This window comes from Stenella coeruleoalba, assembly GCF_951394435.1.
Source record: "Stenella coeruleoalba genome assembly, chromosome: 8".
Taxonomy (NCBI): domain Eukaryota; kingdom Metazoa; phylum Chordata; class Mammalia; order Artiodactyla; family Delphinidae; genus Stenella; species Stenella coeruleoalba.
In genome coordinates, this window is record NC_137154.1 from 82,190,772 (window position 1) to 82,215,684 (window position 24,913).

The window sequence follows — 24,913 nt, forward strand, 5'->3', positions numbered from 1 at the left end:
TTGCACGATAATTCAGTCTAATATTCTGTTCTATTTTAAAAAATATATTTGAAACTTATGATTGCAAAAATTTATATAGTAAAATAAAACGACCTTCATTTAAGTATATTTCCACTTCTAAAGAATATGTACATTTACAACAGACTAACATTTACTACAGTGTGTGGGAATCTACATTTGATTCCACAGAAATACAACCTGCACATTACCTGAGATATAAGTCAGGTATCTTAAAACCTAAAATACCTATATCTGTAAAACTGATAAAGAAACATATCCTCTTACAAGGCAGAATCATCTTAGCTGAAAACAAGGATGAGTAACACTCTTTCATTGTTTGGGTTAAAGATGATTAAACATCTAACAAGACGCAAGTTTCAAATACTACTATCAATACCAAAAGCCTAGTCATATTTTTAAATTTAGAAAATAATTCACTGTGAATAATTTACTGAAGTAGTAAACATACACAGCACTTTACAGCTGGTATATATCATCACAGAAAACTGATATGGTACTAATTTAAACGCTGAAATTTCTTATTGTAACTCAAATTTGTACATGTAAAAGTTTAAGAAATGCCAACAATAGTGGTCCACTTATCTAGAGGTCAGATTTTCTACATCCTCACTTACATTGGAAACTGGCAATGATACAGAAAAAGTATTTTAGGACTACGATCCCAGAAACCAAGAACTTCACTAAATGGGTTACATGTCAAGATAAACTCAGGTCAGGTATAACTTAGAACTGATTATTTAAATCAAAAATGTTAATTTACTGAGCTTGAGCCAGAAAATAAGGTATAATACTGCTAAAAACTGAAACCAACTAACACTGAAAACTAATAGAATCAGCAAATTTTAAGACATTTCAGTAACTGCCAATGGCATTAGGGCAATACAGCACAGTACATTATGCTCTTAACGAAGAGTCGAATCATGAAAAGAGTTAAACCATGTTTAGTGTACAGTTTAGAAGGCTGGGGAAATACACTGCATTTCAGAAAATGTTCTGACTAAAAAATGGTGAAAGAAAAGAAAGGGCTTAAAAGCAGCTAACCAGTGATCAGAAAAAATAGGAATTCGACAACTCTTATACCTGTAGTAACAAGATAGGATTCTCGACTCTAATTTATTTTTCACTTCATATAATACAGTGTAAATAAATAATTTTTACCTAGAGAGATTTCTCCCATCTTAACTGTACAATTCTGTGAAGTTTGATTTGTTTTTAACTAGTGTTTCATGGATAAAGTACTTTAAAAATCAAAACATCAAAGCCTGAATTTTATTTACATATGAAAATAGTAATATTCTAGACTCTCCAAGATTAAATTAAATACAATATAATTTTTGGTAAAATTTATTTTGTATTTTAAGTTTCTGGGAACTGCTAATTCATATATGGTATACATTCATAGTAATTCTCTCATAGAAGGTGCATTTTATGGTATTAAGCTGTAAAGACGGTTTTACCAATAATTAAGGTTAATAAATTTACTGCAGGTTTCTAAAACTGCAATAGTTTTAGAATATCTAATCACACACTACTTTTAGAAATGATTAGAAAACCATGGGTCCCTGTATTTATTAAACTGAATCACCTGGCAGTAAAATTCAGTTAAGGCTCTTGGCATTGGTGAAACTTCTTCCCACTCAGACCTGCTGCTGTGGTAGACCTGCACTTCATCTGTGATTTCATCTGGTGCATAATCACCACCTAATATATAAATTTTATCTTCAATTCCAACTGCACCTGCGTTGAAGCCTGCACATTCAAAAGACCCTTCACCCTTCCAAACACAAGTATCTGGACAAAAACTATAAACCTTATAAGTGGAAAGGTCACATATATACAGTGTGCAGTTTACTGGGACAGCTTTAATTAGTGTTGCATGAAAAAACTGCCCAAACTCTGCTACTAGTTCAGACCACTGATCAGTTGTAGCATTGTATTTAAAAAAGCAATCAAGTGATGGGTTAAAAGCATCTGTAATCTCTACCTCTGATCCAAGAACATAAATTACATTTTGGCATGCACTTGCTTCAGGATAGTATATGCCCCTGGGTAATGGGCTAACAGATATCCATTCTTTGGAAAGAGGGTTGTAAGATTCAACATCTAAGAGACTTCTAATGTCCTGGGATCCTCTAGTCTTTCCACCTATGACAAATAATCTGTTGAGAGCCATAACTGATGTATGCATGGTTCTTGGTGTTTTCATAGTTGATACCAGGAAAAAATCATTTTTGACCGGACAGTAGCACCAGGTTTGATCAGTGGCATCATGATATGACTCTGCAATATGAAGCCGAACTGTTCTACAACACGGCCCTTTGCAACCGCCTGTCAAGAATATTTTCTCCCCATAACTAGACAGACTAGATCCTGGCAAATCAATCAGGTGTGATTGTGGCAGTATCTTCCATGAATCACTTTTAATATTATAGCAAAATGTATATTGATCTTCTCCATTTTCCTCAGTTTTGTGAACAAATATGTATTTTTCAGTTGTGGATGGTCGAGCATCAGGGAAAAGTCCACCAGAACCTTGCACACACTTAATTGCATCTATGATTATGTCAAAACAGTTTGTGCTTTTGAGTAAACACTCTTCATTGAGTAAACAATCTTGAAGTGTCTCCTCAGATAACTGATATAATCTTACTTTTTTAATCAAATAAGGCAGATGCTTTTGCCTTGATTCTAAGTTATGTTTAGTCCAACTAAGGACAACTTTCAGTACAGTTTCTTCTTCAGGAACATTTAATTCATCTGATTCCAGACATTTTTGCAGTACTCCAAAATTCATCTCTAAGAAATCACTGGATTTAAATAATAAAGAAAAGTGATGTTGTACAAAGTATAAAGCATGATCAAACAAACGGGCAGAACCATAGCTATCTGATATAGATAATAACTGTAAACAATTCACAAGATTAATACTTTTTATTAAAAAGTCACTGCAAGCTTTGGACAAGAAGGAAACTTGAAGAAATGATGACAACTGGAAGAACATTTCCACATTATCATCTGTTATCTTTGTTTTTCCAGTATAGGCATAATCAAGAAATGCTTTTACTGCTTTGGAGGACAAATTAGTAATGGTAACACTTCCACCATCTCTTTCTTTCATGTTTACTTCAAACATAGCCCTGCAAAAATGAAAAACACAGGAGAACAAATAAACAGGAATATTTTATTCCACGATAATTTTCAATATTACCTTAAAGAGGTTTCCTTTACTCTTAGGTTGATGTAAAATACATTTACAAAATATATTTTTAAAGCATCCTAATAAATTAATTTAATATCTATAATAGTTAGAGACCATATGATTTATCTGTAAAATATACGTATTACATAACTCCCATATTGCAAAATATACACATTATAGCTGACCCACAGCAATGGATCCAAAGGCTACAAAAAGATTCAAATTTTGCATCTGATTCGATGTTCTTATATATTATTCATAAAATTAGGGTAAAATCTCTCTAATGGCTGAATTTATTTACTTATGGGTTAATTTAGTATCAACTCTGCAGGTGATAACTAAAATTACTTAAAATATATAAAAGCTTCTGGGTTTAGGATTTAAAAGTCTTTTTCAAAATAATTTTCAATTTGGCAGCAGTGAAATATGTAAAAGATGGAATACAGTGAGATATCAGATGTTTCCAATGACTCTGTCTGTGTGGGGAAATCCACCAAATAAGATAAACTTGAATACATGTCTAAAAACACATTTCATACAGCACTTTAGGAAAAAGGGAATATGATTTTATGAAACTAAACAACAGTGTACCACACCAAACTAAAAAGGCTAAAAATAAGTTTTTTGTAGAAATAGCCACTGAGAGATGGAGACGGGTCTCCAGATCTGAATAATTAGACCAGCTTGAAAGTTCTTCATAATAAGTTCTAATTTATCCCTATCTGGTAAAGCTGATAGACTCTAAGGAAATAGGAAATTTTTTGGCTCAGTTTAAGCAAAAATATAAATTATTCGGAAATATTTAGGCAGGAGACTAAGATATATTTTACATTTGGCTTTGGTAAGATCAATATTGCTGTCCATCCTTATATTAATTTCATATCCAGAGTTATTCATTTTTACACTTTAAACAAACCCATTATGATGGTTTTCAGTAGAACTGCAAATAAAGATAAAGAGGAAAGAGCTACAACAAAGAACTAAAGACTGCCAGTTGAACATTCATTAAGACTAAAGATCATCTGATTTTGGTCCTGGTTTAATACTGGTTTGTATTTGTTCCAGTACTGTCCAGGACACCTTTGTGAGTAGTGCTCAGGCGCCCAAGTACTCTGGGGGAAAACCAAACTTCATTATTAAAGTCTACTATAGAGAGTAGCTAAAGTTACTACAGCACAAGTGTCCAACTGAAAAATATGAGGAGCCTTCCAAACACAGAATACTCCTTAGGAAAAGGATGCTAACGCCCCTTTCTACTAGGAGTATTCAATACTTTTTAACACAATAACGAATAAATAGAGTTACAAAAATTTATACATGTTACACATTATGCAGGATATTTCAATAATGTATATCAACTTAGAAACATTAACCTGTGGTTATAATTAGATTATTAAGATATCTATAGTCAGTTTAGGGTAATAATAAGAGCATGGCCTCTAGAACAGGACTGCCTGGGTGGGTATCTAGCCTATACCACTTATTAACTGTGTGACCTTGGGGAGGTTAACAACTTGATTGTGCTTCAAATTCTTCATCTGAAAATGGGGATACTAGTAGTACCTATTTCACTGAGCTGTGAGAGAAATAACTAAGTTAATTGATGCAAACTATTATTAATATCATTTTAAGAAAAAAAGTTTTCTAAAATTGTATGTATTTCTAATTTACCACCAACTTCCACATTTTCTTTGAGAAAACACAAGTAATATATTTCTATATTTCATCCTACTCATCTTTAAAGTATCCAGTTAACTTCTATCTCAAATTTACCATGTTATCATAAAGTGTTTACACAATACGTGTGATTCCTTTTGAATCTTGTCTCCAGTGACTTTACACTCAATCATAATTTTAATTTTCCAAAAATATTTTAAAGGGCATTTACCATGCACTATGTAATTTTCTATTTTAATTTTATATACCCCAATATTTCTGTGAGTTTATATCCCAATACTCCAGTGAGTTTGATCGTAACACAAAATTATGAATTAGTGGCCTTATCATACAAGAGTGTAAATAATGTAGACTTTCTATCTACATTTGTACATATTTTTATGTGAACTATATACTCATTTAGTAAAATACTATATATAATAAAGGATCTAGGTCATTATAAAACTGTCATTTGTTTTACTTCAAAACAGATGCGAATTTTGAAAAACATGTTGTTTTAACAATCATTTTTAAAAATTGAAAGTAGATCCCTAAAAAGCTAGGAGTAGGCTGAACAAAGTACTATGGACAAATATATGTGCAAATACATTTAATTAATAAATAACTTCAACATAAAGAGTAGAGGACTGCCAGTTCAAATGCTTATACGAATTTCTTACTTTGTTAACATGAAAACATTATGGAGAAATAAGACTGTGTGTTCATACCAAATTATTTCCATTTTTTGGCTAGGTTTGGAAATAATAATAATTGCAGCTAACATTAATTGAATGTAGTGGGCACTGACATAATCATTAATATACATTATTTTGGGCTTCCCTGGTGGCGCAGTGGTTGAGAGTCCGCCTGCCGATGCAGGGGACACGGGTTCGTGCCCCGCTCCGGGAGGATCCCACATGCCGCGGAGCGGTTAGGTCCGCGGGCCGTGGCCACTGGGCCTGCGCATCCGGAGCCTGTGCTCCGCAGCGGGAGAGGTCATAACAATGAGAAGCCCGCATACCGCAAAAAAAATATATATACACAATATTTCATTCAACACTCATTATGAGTTAGGTCCTATTTTTATTATCTTAAATTTTTACAAATAAGGAAACTGAAGCCTGAAGAGGTTGTGTAACTTACCTAAGGTCACAAGCCTAGTAAGTGGTGGAGCTGGGATTTAGATTTAGGGCATGTGCATTAAGAGGCCAAGTACTTAACCATTATACTGTACAGCTTCCTCTGATGAAGAGGTGATATGAAAAATAAGGGAGCAAGAAAGTTACTTGGAAGAAAAAGTGGATTAGAAGAGAGGTGGGAAGAAACTAGCGGAACCTGAGAGTGGGAGAACATAAGAACAGTTAGGGCCCCAGTAGAGTCTGAAGAAGAATAACTTAGGATACATGAGAGAAGAAATGAAAAGAATACATGAAGACATATAGTCTAGTTAGGCAACAGGCTAGTAAAAGTTGTAGCCCCCCTTGTCCCCAGTAAACTGTGATGCAGCACTGAGCCACTGCTCCCAAATTCAAAGCAGGAAACCCTACAGAAACAGGTGTTTTGTTAAGAGATTTAACCCCTGCTTACTTAGAATAAAAATTGTTTCTAAAACTGAACATAATGCAAAATACTGCAATTAGGATTTGAGTTTATTGCAGTATGACTAGGAGGGCTGAAGGTCAAGATGTCAGCAAGAGAGGTTTGTCTGTCTGATGAATAGGCCTCACAGGTATTACCTTGATACAGTTACCACAGTACTAAGGTCATGACCCTTAATCTCTGTTAAGAATCAGAAACCCACTGTCATCACAGTGGATTCTTACAGTGTCATGACTAGGATATTCCTTGTAGGACGATCTACATGGGGAACCAAATTATATTCAGAATTAGAATCAGAAAAAGTTGGGTGCTCTCCAGAAATGGTTCTGGAAGTACTTTTCCCTACTGTAGGACTATCTTGGCTAAAGTGAAGAGAAATTCTCTGCATTAGAGTCCCTCTCTCCTGGACAATCATGGGATATAATACATGACTGAAATGTATTTTCTTCTCAGACTCCTCATTTTCTTTGAACTTGGCTTCCATTTTTGCTCAATCTGTCCTTTCCTCTTTTCCCAAATTATACAGTGCAGGGATCCCCCAAACAAAACTGACCCCAGATCAAAACAATATTTTTCCAGAACAATTCAAGGGACTAATGTTCCACAGAACTTCCCAATCCTAGCCTGGGAAGACTTGAACTTTAAAAAAGGTACTCTTATATTTTCATATTCAAAAATCATTAGTTAATCTAGGTTCTAATTTTTTTTTTTAAGTATTAAAGATTACTGTTTCATGTTCTGTGGGGGGAAATTGAGTACAGCCGTAAAAAATAACTTAATTAGTGGTATCATAAAATCTGAGGGATAAACAGACAAGGTAAAGTACCTGAAAAAGTCACTGCATGCTGCTAACACACAACGATGACATGGGATTATTTCATCTTTCACGATTATTTTGAAATCATAAAAGACATTTTGTTCTCGAAAATTCTGTAGTATACTTAAGATTTTCTGTCCATGATCTTCTGACACGAGGAAGTTGTTTTTCTTCTCAGATGGAATTCCATTACATGAGCCTTGTTGATTGAAATCATATGAATTATCCATAGCCACTTCCATCTGTTCTTAGAACTGGAATGAAAAAAACAAATCACTGATGTAACAGAGTCCTAATGAAATTTTCAGATCCAAAATTTGCCCTCTTAGTGTCAATCACAAAAAAATGCTCACTAAGAACAATCATAATAGTAAATCGTGTCCTAAACACTTGTTTTCCTGACATTTAGCAATAAATTCCTTTTAAATTTTTATAAATATTGAGCTCACTGGAATAAAAAGTACATTATTAAGGGATAAAGTTCAAGGCTATATAACTGTGTTAAATAGCACAATTTATAAGTTGTATAAATAACTTATATAGGATCTGAGTATATGACTAGTCTGTTATATGTAAGAGGTATTGCTTATATAGCAGGTATCATTTGAATATTTACCCAACACATCCCTCTCCCTCCCATCCATTTTCTTCTGGTAGCAAAGTAGAGATTAAAATGTTAATATTGAAGCATAGGTATATGTCTTCTGGGATTAGACTTTTAAAAGACAATTGATCGGGGCTTCCCTGGTGGCGCAGTGGTTGACAGTCTGCCTGCAGATGCAGGGGACGCGGGCTCGTGTCCCGGTCTGGGAAGATCCCACATGCCGTGGAGCGGCTAGGGCCGTGAGCCATGGCCGCTGAGCCTGCGCGTCCGGAGCCTGTGCTCTGCAACGGGAGAGGCCACAACAGTGAGAAGCCCGCATACCGCAAAAAAAAAAAAAAAAAAAAAAGACAACTGATTGAAAAAGATCAGGGTATTAGATTGTATTAACTGGTTATGGCCTTTACTAAGGAAGTAAAAGGCAAACATTGGTCCAACTTGGCCTATCTGAAAGCAGGAAAGCCTTTTAAATATGAGGTCAAAAAGCCAAGATACTTGAAGGCCAGATAACTGTGACTTTCCCAAACTGCTAATTTAGTTCTAAGCATAAAAGTTTATACCACAAAAAGCAAGAAAGTAGAAAACAGAAAGAAAAGAAGATTGGGATCTAGGGGAGCCAGAAAAATAGGAAGCCTTGATTCCTTAGCATACTTCTGTTCTGGTTATTTATTGCCTTGCAAATCACCCCAAAACTGAGTGGCTTAAGACAACAATTTATTATCTCTCATGGTTCTGCAGGTTTAGATGGAACTTCTTGCTTGTGAGTTTTCATTGAGTCAGGTGGCAGCTCTGGCTGAAGTCACCTGAAGGCCTGATTGGGTTAGAGGTCCAATACAGTTTCTTCATTCACATTTCCTTCAAATGGGATGGATGGCTAGAACAGATAGGGCTTTCTCTCCCTCTCTTGATATACTCTCTCCATGTGACTAGCTTAATACTTCCTCATAGCATGGCAGTCTCAGGGTAGTTGGACTTTTTACATGGTGGCTGTGTTCTCCCAGAGGAGGTGTTTCAAGCCCAGGTGGAAGCCAGATACTGGAGAAGTAGTCTGAATGGTCCTGCAGCATCAGTCAAAGCTTCATTCTAGGACTGAGACAATCTACCACTGTGTTGTCCAAAATAGTAACTGCGAATGAGATATCATCTCACACCAGTCAGAATGGCCATCATCAAAAAATCTAGAAACAATAAATGCTGGAGAGGGTGTGGAGAAAAGGGAACCCTCTTACACTGTTGGTGGGAATGTAAATTGATACAGCCACTGTGGAGAACAGTATGGAGGTTCCTTAAAAAACTACAAATAGAACTACCATATGACCCAGCAATCCCACTACTGGGCATATACCCTGAGAAAACCATAATTCAAAAAGAGTCATGTACCAAAATGTTCATTGCAGCTCTTTTTACAATAGCCCAGAGATGGAAACAACCTAAGTGTCCATCATCGGATGAATGGATAAAGAAGATGTGGCACATATATACAATGGAATATTACTCAGCCATAAAAAGAAACGAAATTGAGCTATTTGTAATGAGGTGGATAGACCTAGAGTCTGTCATACAGAGTGAAGTAAGTCAGAAAGAGAGAGAAAAATACCGTATGCTAACACATATATATGGTATTTAAGGAAAAAAATGTCATGAAAAACCTAGGGGTGAAACAGGAATAAAGACACAGACTTACTAGAGAATGGACTTGAGGCTATGGGGAGGGGGAAGGGTAAATGGTGACAAAGCGAGAGAGAGGCATGGACATATATACACTACCAAACGTAAGGTAGATAGCTAGTGGGAAGCAGCCGCATAGCACAGGGATATTGGCTCGGTGCTTTGTGACAGCCTGGAGGGGTGGGATAGGGAGGGTGGGAGGGAGGGAGACGCAAGCAGGAAGAGATATGGGAACATATATAAAAAAACAAAACAAAACAAAAAAAAAAAAACAAAATAGTAACTGTGAGCCATGTATACCTATTTACATTTAAATTACTTAAAATTAAATAAAAATTAGAAATTTAGTTCCTTGGTTGGTCTAGCCATATTTTAAGCGGTCAGTAGCCATATGTAATATGATGGTTACTTTTATGTGTCAACTTGCTGGGCCACAGGGTACCCAGACACTTGGCTAAACATTATTTCTAGGTGTGTCTGTGATGGTTTTTTTGGATGAGCTTAACATTTGAATCAGTAGACTGAGGAAAGCAGATTGTTTTCCTTAATGTGAGTGGGACTCATTGAATCCACTGAAGGCCTGAATAGAACAAAAGGCCCAGTAAGATAGAATTCTTTGTCTCTGCCACTGTCTTTGAGATGGAATATCAGACTTCTGCCTTTGGACTAAAATTTAGATTGCAACTTTATTATTGGCTTTCCTGGACCAGTTTTCCGACTGCGGATCTTAGGACTGCTTAGCTTCCATAATAACATAAGCCAACTCCACACAGTAAATCAATCTCCCTATCTATCTATCTGTCTATGTATCTATCTATCTATCTATCTATCTCTCCTTCCAATTGGCTCTGTTTCTCTGGAGAATGCTAATACATGTGGCTAATGGCTATTATATTGTATACCACAAACATAGAATATTTTCATTATCACAGAAAGTTACTGACTAGCTGATGTACTATATGAAGAATAATGTGCCTGTATAAGAGTGTGTGCATGCACACGCAGGGGCCATTAATAGGATGCAATTCACAGTAGTATTGGAAAAATAAGTTACCTGCAGTAATTTTGTGAGCAGTGTTCTGAGTAACTGTAAGCAAACAGACATATTAAGAATGAGAGTGGGTGTCGTGGAGGGAAAAAAGGTAATGAGAGGCTTGGGAGCATTTGTGAAGAAAAGTAAGGCAGAAAACAGTTGTATTAGAGTTCTTTAGAGAAACAGAACCAATGAACCAGTAGGCTATATATTTGGCTATAAGCCTATTTGTTATATATATAACTACTGGTATATGTGTGATGTGTGTGTGGTGTGTGTGTATGTATGTATATGTGTGCATATATAAATATATTATATATGTATATACATATAAATAATTGGCTCACAAAATTATGGAGGTCCCAAGATACGTGGCTGGCAAGTCAAAGACTCAGAACAACCAAAGATGTAGTTTCAGTCTGAATCCAAAGGCCTGAGAACCAGGACAGCTGATGGTATAAGTTCTAGTCTGAAAGCTGGCAGGCTGGAGACCTAGGAAGAGATGATTTTTCAGTTCAAGTCCAAAGGCAGGAAATGATAATGTTCCAGCTCCAGCAGTCAGGTAGGTGAAGTTTCTTCTTACTCAGCCTTTTTGTTCTCTTCAGGTCTTCAATTGATTGGATAAGACCCACCCACATTAGAGTGGGCAATAATTTACTCAGTCTATCTACTCAAATGTTAATCTCATCCAGAAACAGCCTCACAGACACACCCAGAAAAATGTTTGACCAAATGTCTGGGCACCCTGTGGCCTAGTCATCACAACAGTGCAAATCTTACGTAAGAATGTTAATAACATCTGATCTAGGATGAAAAGAATACTCTAAGTTAGAGTGGGGTACAAAGATAATCATCACAACAGTGCAAATCTTTACTTAAGAATGTTGAGGGAATTCCCTGGTGCTCCAGTGGTTAGGACTCTGTACTTTCACTGCTGGGGCCTGGGTTTGATTCCTGGTAGGGGAACTAAGATCCTGCAAGATGTGTGGCACGGCCAAACAAAACAACAACAACAACAACAAAAGAATGTTGATAACATCTGACCTAGGATGAAAAGGAATATCCCAGTAATTCCTCACCTCACAAGGCATACTTCTTAAGTCACCTGTAAAACTGTTTATAAAATTACATGTTTTTCCTCCTTTTCTAATAACTATAAAATCATATATCTTCCCAGGGGTATGATGTAATATGAAACAGAAGAAGGAGTAGGGCTTTAGAAGAGGATAAGACTTGAGTTCCAATGCTGGCTCAGCAATATACTTGTGATACATTTGAGGCAAGTAACTTCTGATCTTTGATTCTCATTTTCTTCATTTGTAAAATAAGGATAAACTTTACCTATCTAGTTGTGTTATTGAGAAGATTAAAAATAATAAATAGTTTAGCATTTACTATGTGCTAAATAAATGAAAGTTAGTACTTATTTTCTATTAGAAAGTTAACATAAAAGCCAAAGAAATCATTTAAATGACATTAATCAAAATGTTTACATTTAAAAGGTGGTAGGGGGAGGGACAGCAGAAACAGTTCTCTAATAATTCCTAGGGCTTAAGAGGAAAGCTGAACATAAGAGCTATCATTGCAAAGTAGTTTTATATGGAGTATCAGGATCAATGAAAAGAAGAGACAACTGGTGGAGACTTGAGCCAGCCTCCTCTTTCTGACTCCATAATGATAGAAAGGAATACTTAAAGGGACTAGCCAGGGAGTATTTATACTACACAAGGGGTAGTATAACAGAGCAGGTAACCAGCGTGATATACACTAGATAGACATGAGTTAGTGCTGTGAAAAGGATCAAAGCATCTTCTCAACAACACAATGAGGCCAGGGTGTTACTCCTGGTCTATTTCTCAAGTCTAGCAATGGGCTACAGCATCAATAATCTGTAACAGCAATATAGGGTCTCTCCATGGCCTGCCTCAAAGAATCACAGAATTGGTTGAAAGACTCAGTCCTTATCACCTACACACCCATTGGAACTGCTCCGAATTCTCATCCATTTAAAGATATGTATTTAAATCCTTCTTTATTAGAGGAAGTTAGATACTGAAGATGGAAAAATAAATTTATCTCCTATAAGCTTAGATTCGTCTGGGTTTTTAAAAGTTCCCTCAAAGTTTAGGATTATAGGTGTTGACAAGGATTTTTGATCCACAGGGGACAATCTACAGCAGAAATTACTACCCTGACTTCTAAGCCGTCTAATCAGGGAGAGATGAAGGAAACGATTTGGGTAGATACTGAATACTTGTTTCATAATACTTTCATTCTGTATGTGATTGATTACGTATGTGTGTGTATACATAAAATTTTTTTCTACAGCTTAATTTTAAAATACATTCTTATTGGACATTTAAGGGTACCTCTACTTTCCAATTCTTTAATGTGGTCATAATTACCACTGGAAACTACCAAAATTTAAGTAATATCATGTTGGTTTTCCCCCGCCATAACTCTATTATTTTTCTATTTCTCATCTAGATGAACGGCCACTACACTTCCCAAGCTAGACACTTGGAAGCCGTCTTTCACCAACCATATACATCCATTTTAAAACCACTTCTCTTCATCCCTACTGCTATTCTTTTAGTTTAAGCTCTCATCATTCTCACTTGAATTGCCCCAACAGCCTTAACACTGATCTTTCTTATTCTATAAACTTTTATTTAAAATCTTCTGGGTTTCAAACCTGTGCATACATTTGGGAATATAAAGATAAATGAGGCACAGAATCCCTGCTCTTACAGGTTTATAGGCTAGTGGGGAAAGAAATAAGTAAACTGTATAAGGGTCATAATAGAGATATGAGCAGTGTTATGGAAGCATAGAGGAAGGACAACATTCAGACTTGCTTTCAGGGGTGGAAAGGACAAAATAGAGAGGGGAGGAGGAGGATTGAGGAAGCCATCCTGATGAGTACAGTACTTGAGCTGTTAAAAAAAAAAAAAAAGAAAAAAAAGGAAAATGGTTACCAAAGGTGAGAAAGACATTTCCAAGAGAAAAAATTAATTTATAAATGCAAAGGCATGGATAAGAGTTATTACGGCCCCTTTGGAGAAATACAAAGTTGAGGACAGGGGATAGGGTAAAAAAAGCTTAAGTAGTAAATAGGGAATGGCTCATGCAAAGTCTTACATACCATGCAAGGGGGCTTGGGTTTCATTCTATAGGTAATGAGGAATATTTAGAAAACTTTTAAGGAGTGGCATTATACCACTGGATTTACAGTTTAGAAATATCATTCTGCTAAGAATATAGCAGTGAGTAACAAAGATGTGGCTCCTATCCTCATGGAGCTTACTATCTAATGGGACAGATATGCATGTTCACTGGCACTGGTAATGAGAATATCAACTTTAAAAAATCCAAACACTTTTTCTTAATGAAAAACAAATTTAATTTTGTTAAGCCACTGAGATGTAGCTATTACAACAAATAGGATTATCTTAATTGATGAATATTAATTTTAATCCCAGCAACTCAATAAACACATTTATTAATCTAAATATTTATCTGTTGATTCTCTCGTGTTTTCTGCATAAAAATTACATATTTGTAAATACTAAGGTTGCTTTTCTTTCCTATTTTTTACCAATTTTATTTCTTTTTTTGTACTGCAGTAGTAGCTAAGACCTCCTGTACAACGTTGAATGAAAGCAACATGGTTTGCAATACGTTTAAATATCACTGTATGTGTATATATAATTTATACCTAATTATTTATACCAAGTTATAATACATACATAAATAATTTGGACCTTGGATTAAGTCAGTTACTGAGGCTCATAGTTCACAGATAAGAAGTGAAACCAACGATAAATGTACATTGTAATTTTTATTTCTATAACTAGTAATGTAAGTAAAATGGCTTTATTTGAAATTTTCAAGTATCAACTAATACATCAGCATTACACACAGGTATTCACTTTTGTAAAGTGGTTAAAAGTTAAAGCCCTCCATGTTTACTCTATGTAGAATGGTCAAGCAGAGAAGCTGAAATGTCCTATTTTGTCAATTTGGCTTGAGTGAATTTCTACATGGAGACTTTACTTAACGATTATAAGCACAATCAAAGAGAAAGGGCGTGTTAGTTTCTGCTTTATAACAAAGTGAATCAGTTGGAACAGTTCTCGGACCTTTCTGAGATGCTCTTCCCAGGTTATAATCCTCAAATTTGGCTCAAATAAAATTTTGCATTTCTTTCTTAAAAAAAAAAAAAAAGAGAAAGGGCACTGGAAAATATATGAAAGGGGAAGAGGGATCTGATCCACAAGATAACTAAAGCCATTGAAATTAATAAAAATCAATCAAGGAAAGTAAGTAGAATTAGCAGAGAAGAGGGCCAAGGATGGAACACCAAGGATAACTAATCTTAAGGGATAGACAATTTAAGTTGAAGAATTATTTATGCAGCATCTGCTACATACCAGGTGATGGTCTACACAAACTGAAAATATAATGGAAAATACATCTGTAGTAGATACAGGTGAAAAAGTTCTACAGCTGAGAAAAAACTCACAAAGAACAGGAAGAGAAATGCAAGAAAATTAGGAAAGATGGTGGAAGCCAAAGGAAGAGAATTTCAAGAATGAAGCAGTTCCCATATTATCAAAAGCTGAGAGAGATTAGGTAAGGTAAGGACTGAAGTCACCGATGATTTGAGGGTGGGGTGGGGAGAGGCCAGATTACAGTGGTTTTAAGAGGGAATAATGAACAAATTTGTATAAATTTTTCTTTTAAGTTCAGTGAGGTTGGGACTAGAGGTGCAATTCTAAGAAATATTGTTTTGCTTTAGATGGGAGAAATTTGAGCATGTTAATACACTGACAAAAAAGGGGAGATATGGAGGGAAATTTTTGATAATGATTACAACAATCTAAATTAAGCACTTACATCCCTATCAAAGCGAATCATTTTGGACCTTTAAAGCAACAAATCAGAGAACAATACTATATGGCAAAACTTTCATTTCTGTTAACAGGTAAACACTGATAAGCAAATGAATGGTTAGAGACTCAATTTTCATAGTTTATCTGTGATATAACAAACCTGAAAATATTAGAATTTATACAGCTATTTCATTCAATGCTCATAATCCTTTAAGATTAGTATTAATAATGACTTTTTCAAAATGGGAAATTGAGGCTGAGATTAAACAATAAGGTGTAAGACACAAAACTAACAGAAACATGCTTGTTTCACTCAAAGTCCATGCTCTTTTCAATACTATTCTGACCCTGGATTTTAATATCAAATGAAAGCTCAGAAAGTAATTTTAGTGCTCAAAAGATCCAACCATAAATGTACTGGTCAAAACTTACCATGACAATTTAAGATCATTCTGAATAAGAAAGACATATATGACAAAAATAAGAGCTAACATTTATAGAGCCAGTACCATGTGTTAGGTACTGGGCCATGGGTCTCACACAGCATTTAATTTAATTCTTATAAATATTACTCCTATAAAAAATGAGACCTCTGCTTTAGTAAAGTAGAGTACACATACTTTTCCCTGTATCTCCTGCTAAGCACAACTAAAAACCCTGGACATATATAAAAATATATCTCACAAACATACAGAGCCTGTGAGAAGTGGAGAGAAACAGGCAGGCTGGCTAGTGAACTTCAGACCCAAGGAACAAGACAGTGATGAGTTCCTTGGGTTTTATTTTTGCCTAATATATCATAGATAGTGAAGAAGCTGACAACACTGAACACCAATGGGCACACACATAAAGAGATCCAAGAAAAACATGATCTCTTTAGGCAAAGGACCAGGAAAAAGAGCAACCTAGCAAGACAAAAGTTTTGACAAACACCACAAAAAAACTGGGGCTCTATACCACCAATGTCAGCAAAAGTGGAATGGAGAGCCAAGAATTCCACCCTTGCCAGACTGTAATGAGGTGCCTCAGCTCTCCTCCTCCCATTCCCCCAAAGGAATGCTGTTGGTGAAGGCTGAGTGGGGAGTCAGGACATTAATCATTTCTGGGTGGTAACAAGTGGCCACCAACAACCCCCCCAATCAGTGGCAATCATGTGGCATGTGGGGAGCCTGACCTTCTACCCCCACCTGGCAGTAACATGGCATTCCACCCCCTCCTGGCTGGAGTAGAGTCAGAGGCCAAGTAAAGAATCAGGACTTCCACTACCGATTAGCAGCAACAAGGCCATCCCCAATGATGTCACTGGAGACCACGTGAGGAGCAATAACAAGGTGCCTCTTGTTATCAGCGGATAATCTGAGGCTGAGATTGGTATCAGAGGATGCAGAGAGGGGAGCCTAAACTTCTAATTCTGTCCAGCAGTAGAAAGGAGCCCTTCCTCTCCTAGGTATCAACAGAGGTATAGTGGAAAGTCTGGACTTCCTTCTCAACCTGGCAGCAATGAGGTGGTAACCTAAACCGAAAAGAGCAGTGTTAAAAAAAATCCCCACTAAAATACAAGATTTAAATAAGATCTAGAGTCTTATATAATACTCAATAGAGCTAAGAACCAGGAATATATCAAATTAAATAAGAAAAAACAATCAACAGGCATCAACAGTGAGATGACACTGATGTCAGAATTATGTGCCAAGAATTTTAAGCAGCCATCACAGAAAAACCTCAGTGAGCAATTACAAAGTATATATTATATACATGCACATATATATATTATATACAGTTGTCCCTTGGTAACCACAGGGGATCGGTTCCAGGACACTCCTCCCCATCCAATACCAAACCCCTCAGATGCTTAACTCCCTTATATTAAATGGCTGGCATAGTACGCTCAGTCCTCTGAATGTGCAGATGTGGAACCTACAGATATGGAGGGCTGAATGTATACATGTACATATGTAAGTGATGTAATCCTAGAACAATCTCTAAAGCATCTATACAAAGAGATACACCCAGAATCATTATAACAGAATGAAAACGGAAAATGGAATCCTAAAAAAGGTTCAAGTAACCCAAAGGAGGCAGAAAAAAGAAAAAAGAGAAATTAAAAACAGAATAAACATGGCTTCCCTGGTGTCGCAGTGGTTGAGAGTCCACCTGCCAATGCAGGGGACACGGGTTCGTGCCCCGGTCTGGGAAGATCCCACATGCCACGGAGCGGCTGGGCCCATGAGCCATGGCCGCTGAGCCTGTGAGTCTGGAGCCTGTGCTCTGCAACAGGAGAGGCCACAGCAGTGAGAGGCCCGCATACCACAAAAAAAACCCCAAAAAACAAAAAACCAGAATAAACAGAAAACAACCAACCAAAAAGCAAACTTCAGTACTAACATATTCAATAACTGTACTAAATGTAAATGGTATACACACACACACACACACACACACACACACACACATACATACACACGTACCAATTAAAAGACAGAGATCAGCAGAATAGATTTAAAAAAAAAATAACCCCAACTTTATACTTCTTAAAAGTAACTCACTTCAAACAGAATGATATAAGTAGGTTGGAAGTCAAAAGATAAAGATATACTATATAAGCATGAATTAAAAGAAAACAGGTGTGGCTATATTAATATCAGGTAAAGTAGACATCAACAAAGAAAAGTATCAGGGACAAAGAGATATATCACATAATGTCAATCCAGCAAGAAGACATAGCAAACCTAAATGTGTACATATCAAACAAAAGAGGTGCAGTAATGGGAAGCAAAAACTGATAGACCTGAAAAGAAAAACAGACAAATGCATTTATTATAGCTATAATGCTAGAGACCTGAATGTCCTCTCTAAAATTAATAGAACAAGAACACAATAAATCAGCAATGATACACAAGAACTCAATAACACCAGCAACCAACAGAATCTAATCAACAGAATACACATGATTTTCAAGTGCCTATGAAACATATAGCAAAAGTGACCATATCCTGACCTACCCTTAAATGATTTAAAAGAATTGAAGGCACACAGATTATGTTATGTGGCCACAATGAAATGAGACTAGAAATCAATTAAGAGAAAGGTTAACACTAAAATCTGAGGGGGCAGAGTCAAGATAGCAAAATAGGAGGACACAGAGTTCACATCTCCTTACAACTAGGGCACCTACCAGGCACTTGTGAGGGGCCACGGACACCAAAGGGGATGGGAAGAACCCCCAAGTAACCAGGTAGGACGTGGCGTGGGGGAGAAGAAATGGAGGCAGGATGGGATGGATGCCCCTGTGGGGCGGCTGGGGGAGGGGTTCCCACACCTAGAGTGGCCCACCCACAGTGAGGAGAGCAACGGGGATGCAGAGAGACCCTTGGGAGATTGGAGGATCAGAAAGGAACAAAGCCAGTGTTTCCCCCGCCCACCTGGGCCATACGGAGCCGGCTGAGGTCTTGGGCCTGATCCTCTGCACTCCAAGGCCACCACTGGCTGTGCAGAGCCCAAACCCTGCCCCTGCACTCTAATCCACGCTCTGAGGCCCCCTCCAGCCATGTTGTCCTTTCCGGCTGTGCAGGTCCTGAGCCTAGGGGCCCGCCCCCACCTTAAACCCCCACCACCACCTAAGGTCCTTGACCCAAGCCAAGGCTTTTTCCAGCCCCTTTTTCTTTTCTTCATTTTTTTCTTTTTTTTTTTTTTAAACGTTGTGGTTCTGTTTACCTTGTGGTGGTATCATTTATATTTTTATTTTTTCTATTAAGTCTTTCATTTTTCTAATTTTATTTTATCTTTTACTCTTTGTGATTGTTCTGTTCCTTTTGGTTTCTTCCCTGCCTCTTTTTTTTTTTTTCCTGTTTTGGTTCTGTTTTACCTTGTTGTTGTTGTTTCACTTATATTTCTAGTTTTTCCAATATATTTTTTATTTTTCACTTTATTTTTTATTCTTCGATATCATACTTTTTTTTTCTTCTTTTTTTTGCCACGCCACACGGCTTGCAGAATCTTGTTTCCCAGGCTGAGGGTCGGGCCTGAGCTGCTGAGGTGGGGATAACAAGTCCAAACCGCTGGACTAACAGAGAACCTCAGACACCAAGAAATATTAATCAGAGTGAGATCTCCCGGAGATCCTCACTTCGGCACCAAGACCTCACTCTACCCAACTGCCTGCAAACTCCAGTGCTGGACACCTCAGGCCAAACAACCAGTAAGACAGGAACAAAGCCCCACACATTAAAAAAAATGAGTTGACAAAAAAATGTGTTACAGATGAAGGACCAAAGTAAAAACCTACAACACCAAATAAATGAAGAGAAAATAGGCAACCTACCTGAAAAGAAATTCAGAGTAATGATACTAATAAAGATGATACAAAATCTCAGAAATAGAATGAAGGCATGGATTGAGAAAATACAAGAAATGTTTAAAAAAGACCTAGAAGAACTAAAGAACATAAAACTGTGATGAACAACACAATAACTGAAGCAAAAAAATACACTAGAAGGAATCAACAGCAGAATGAGAAAGAAGAACAAATAATGAGCTGGAAGATAGAATGGTGGAAATAACTGCTGAGGAGCAGAATAAAGAAAAAAGAATGAAAAGAATTGAGGACAGTGTCAGAGACCTCTGGGACAACATTAAACACACAACATTCGAAATATAGGGGTTCCAGAAGAAAAAGAGAAAGAATCTGAGAAAATATGTGAAGAGATTATAGTTGAAAACTACCCTAACATGGGAAAGGAAATAGCCACCAAAGTGCAGAAACTGCAGAGAGTCCCATACAAGATAAACCCTAGGAGAAACCACCAAGACACATATTAATCAAACTAACAAAAATTAAACACAAAGAAAAAATATTAAAAGTAGCAAGGGAAAAGCAACAAATAACGTAAAAGGGAATCCCCATAAAGTTATCAGCTGTTTTTTCAGCAGAAACTCTGCAGGCCAGAAGGGAGGGTCAGGATATTTTTAAAGTAATAAAAGAGAAAAACCTACAACAAAGATTACTCTAACCATCAAGGATCTCATTTGGATTTGATGGAGAAATCGAAAGCTTTAGGGATAAGCAAAAGCTAAGAGAATTGAGCACCACCAAATCAGCTTTACAACAAATGCTAAAAGAACTTCTCTAGGCAGGAAACACAAGAGAAAAAGAAGAAAAGGACCTACAAAAACAAACCCAAAACAATAAAGAGAAAGGTAATAGGAACATATATATCTATAATTACCTTGAATGAAAATGGATTAAATGCTCCAACCAAAAGACATAGACTGGCTGAATGGATACAAAAATAAGACTTGTATATATGCTGTCTATAAGAGATCCACTTCAGACCTAGGGACACATACAGATGGAAAGTGAGGGGATGGAAAAAAGGTATTCCATGCAAATGGAAACCAAAAGAAAGCTAAAGGAGCAATACTCATATAGACAAAATAGGCTTAAAAGTAAAGAATGTTCCAAGAGAAAAGAAAGGACACTATGTAATGATCAAGGGATCAATCCAAGAAGAAGACGGAATAATTATAAATGTTTATGCACCCAACATAGGAGCACCTCAATACCTAAGGCAAATACTAACAGCCAAAAAAGGGGAAAATGACAGTAACGCAATAACAGTGGGAGACCTCAACACTCCACTTACACCAATGGACAGATCATCCAGACAGAAAATAAGGAAACACAAGCTTTAAATGACACAATAGACCAGATAGATTTAATTGATACTTATAGGACATTCCAGGTGAAAGCAACAGAATACACTTTCTTCTGAAGTGCACACAGAACATTTTCCAGGATAGATCACATCCTGGGTCACAAATCAAGCTTTGGAAAATTTAAGAAAATTGAAATCGTATCAAGCATCTTTTCTGACACCAATACTATGAGATTAGAAATCAATTATAGGAAAACAACTGTAAAAAACACAAACTCATGGAGGCTAAACACTGCACTGATAAATAACCAAGAGATCACTGAAGAAATCAAAGAAGAAATAAAAGAATACCTAGAAACAAATGATAATGAAAGCACAATGAACCAAAACCTATGCGATGCAGCAAAAGCAGTTCTAAGAGGGAAGTTTATAGCAATTCAATCTCACCTCAAGAAACAAGAAAAATCTCAAATAAACAATCTAACCTTACACGTAAAGCAACTAGAGAAAGAAGAAGAAAGAAAACCCAAAGTTAGCAGAAGGAAAGAAATCATAAAGATGAGAGTAGAAATAAAAGAAATAGAAATGAAAAAAATAACAGCAAAGATCAATAAAACTAAAAGTTGGTGCATTGAGAAGGTAAACAAAATTGATAAACCGTTAACCAGACTCATCAAGAAAAAAAGAGAGAGGACTCAAATCAATAAAATTGCAAAAGGAGAAGTTACAACTGACACCACAGAAATACAAAGGATGATACAAGACTACTATAAGCAACTATATGCCAATAAAATGGACAACCTGGAAGAAATGGACAAATTCTTGGAAAAGTACAACTTTCCAAGACTGAACCAGGAAGAAATAGAAAATATGACCAGACCAATCACAACTAATGAAACTGAAACTGTGATTAAAAGTCTTCTAACAAACAAAAGTCCAGGACCAGATGGCTTCACAGGCGAATTCTACCAAATATTTAGAGAACAGCTAACACCAATCCTTCTCAAACTCTTCCAAAAGACTGCAGAGTGAGGAACACTCTCAAACTCGTTCTACAAGGCCATCATCACCCTAATACCAAAACCAAAGATATCACACACACAGAAAAATTACAGGCCAATATCACTGATAAACATAGATGCAAAAATCCTGAACAAATAAATACTAGCAAACAGAATTCAACAGCACATTAAAAGGATCATACACCAGGATCAAGTGGGATTTATCCCAGGGATGCAAGGATTCTTCAATATACACATATCAATCAATGTGATACACCATATTAACAAACTGAAGAATAAAAACCATATGATCATTTCGATAGATGCAGAAAAAGCTTTTGACAAAATTCTACACCCATTTATGATAAAAAAATTTCCAGAAAGTGGGCATAGAGGGAACCTACCTCAACATAATAAAAGCCAAATATGACAAACCCACAGTCAACATCATTCTCAATGGTGAAAAACTGAAAGCATTTCTTCTAAGATCAGGAACAAGACAAGGTTGCCCACTTTTGCCACACTTATTCAACATAGTTTTGGAAGTCCTAGCCATGGCAATCGGAGAAAAAAAAGAAATAAAAGAAAGCAAAATTGGGAAAGAAGTAAAACTGTCACTGTTTGCAGATGACATGATACTATACATAGGAAATCCTAAAGATGCCACCAGAAAACTACTAGAACTCATAAATGAATTTGGTAAAGTTGCAGGATACAAAATTAATGTACAGAAACCTCTTGCATTCCTATATACTAACAACAAAAGATCAGAAAGAGAAATTAAAGAAACAATCCCATTTACCACTGCAACAAAAATAATAAAATACCTAGGAATAAACCTACCTAAAGAGACAAAAGACCTGCACTCAAAAAACTATAAAACACTGATGAAAGCAATCAAAGATGACAAAAACAGATGGAGAGATACACCATGTTCTTGGATTGGAAGAATCAATATTGTGAAAATGACTATACTACCCAAAGCAATCTACAGATTCAATGCAATCCCTATCAATTACCAATGGTATTTTTCACAGAATTAGAGCAAAAAATTTTACAATTTGTATGGAAACACAAATGACTCTGAACAGCCAAAGCAATCTCGAGAAAGAAAAGTGGAGCTGGAGGACTTCAGACTATATTAAAAGCTACAGTAATCAAGACAGTATGGCACTGGCACAAAAACAGAAATATGCATCAAAGGTATAGGATAGAAATCCCAGAGATGAACCCACGCACCTATGGTCACCTAATCTATGACAAAGGAGGCAAGAATATACAATGGAGAAAGACAATCTGTTCAATAAGTGGTGCTGGGGAAACTGTACAGCTACATGTAAAAGAATGAAATTAGAACACTCCCTAACACCATACACAAAAATAAACTCAAAATGTATTAAAGACTTAAAAGTAAGACCAGACACTATAAAACTCTTAGAGGAAAACATAGGAAAAACACTCTTTGACACAAATCACAGCAAGATCTTTTCTGACCCACCTCCTGGAGTAATGAAAATAATAACAAAAATAAACAAATGGGACCTAATGGAACTTAAAAGCTTTCGCACAGTAAAGGAAGCCATCAACAAAATGAAAAGACAACCCTCAGAATGTCAGAAAATATTTGCAAAGGAAGCAACGGACAAAGGATCAATCTCCAAAATATACAAACAGCTCAATAACAGAATAACAAACAACCCAATCAATAAATGAGAGGAAGACCTAAATAGACATTTTTCCAAAGAAGACATACAGATGGCCAACAAACACCTGAAAAGTTGCTCCACATCACTAATTATTAGAGAAATGCAGAACAAAACTACAATGAAGTATCACCTCAGACCAGTCAGAATGGCCATCATCAAAAAATCTACAAACAATAAATGCTGGAGAGGATATGGAGAAAAGGGAACCCTTTTGCACTGCTGGTGGGAATGAAAACTGATACAGTCACTGTGGAGAACAGTATGGAGGTTCCTCAGAAAACTAAAACTAGAACTACCATATGACCCAGCAATCCCACTACTGGGCATATAACCTGAGAAAACCATAATTCAAAAAGATACAAGTACCCCAATGGTCACTGCAGCTGTATTTACAATAGCCAGTATGTGGAAACAACCTAAATGTTAATCGACAGATGAATGGATAAAGAAGATGTGGTACATATATATGTAATGGAATATTACTCAGCCATAAAAAGGAACGAAATTGGGCCATTTGTAGAGACGTGGATGGACCCAGAGTCTGTCATACAGAGTGAAGTAAGTCAGAGTAAAACAAGTATCGTATATTAACGCATATATATATGGAATCTAGAAAAATGGTACACACGAACCTATTTGTAAGGCAGGAATAGAGATGCAGACGTAGAGAATGGAAATGTGGACAGGGGAGAAGGGGAGGGTGGGATGAACTGGGAGATTAGGTGTGACATAAAAACATTACAATGTGAAAAATAGATAGCTGGTGGGAACCTGCTGCATAGTACAGGGAGCTCACCCTAGTGCTCTGTGATGACCTAGACAGGTGGGACTGGGGAATGGGGAGGGGGTCCAAGAGGAAGGGGATATATATATACACACAGCTGATTCACTTTATTGTACAGCAGAAATTAACACAACATTGTAAAGCAATTATACTCCAACCAAAAAAAATTTAAATAAATAAAAATTAAAATCTCCACGCACCTGGAAATGAAGTAACACATTTGTTAACAATTCATGAGGCAAGGAGAAAGTCTCAAGGGAAATTTTTTAAAAATACATT

At 36.4% G+C, this 24,913-nt stretch overlaps 1 protein-coding gene across 1 annotated transcript in view; it reads right to left on the bottom strand.

Moving 5' to 3' along the window:
• Positions 1–754: 754 nt before the first annotated feature.
• Positions 755–24,913, bottom strand: part of KBTBD3 (kelch repeat and BTB domain containing 3) — a 50,443-nt gene continuing 26,284 nt past the window's right edge. The window contains exons 2-3 of the mRNA XM_079930356.1: positions 7,302–7,546; positions 755–3,158 (exon numbers count right to left, since the gene is read on the bottom strand). Of these exons, the coding sequence (XP_079786482.1) occupies positions 1,556–3,158; positions 7,302–7,534 (1,836 nt within the window). The 5' untranslated portion in view covers positions 7,535–7,546 and the 3' untranslated portion in view covers positions 755–1,555. The remainder of the gene's footprint in view (positions 3,159–7,301; positions 7,547–24,913) is intronic.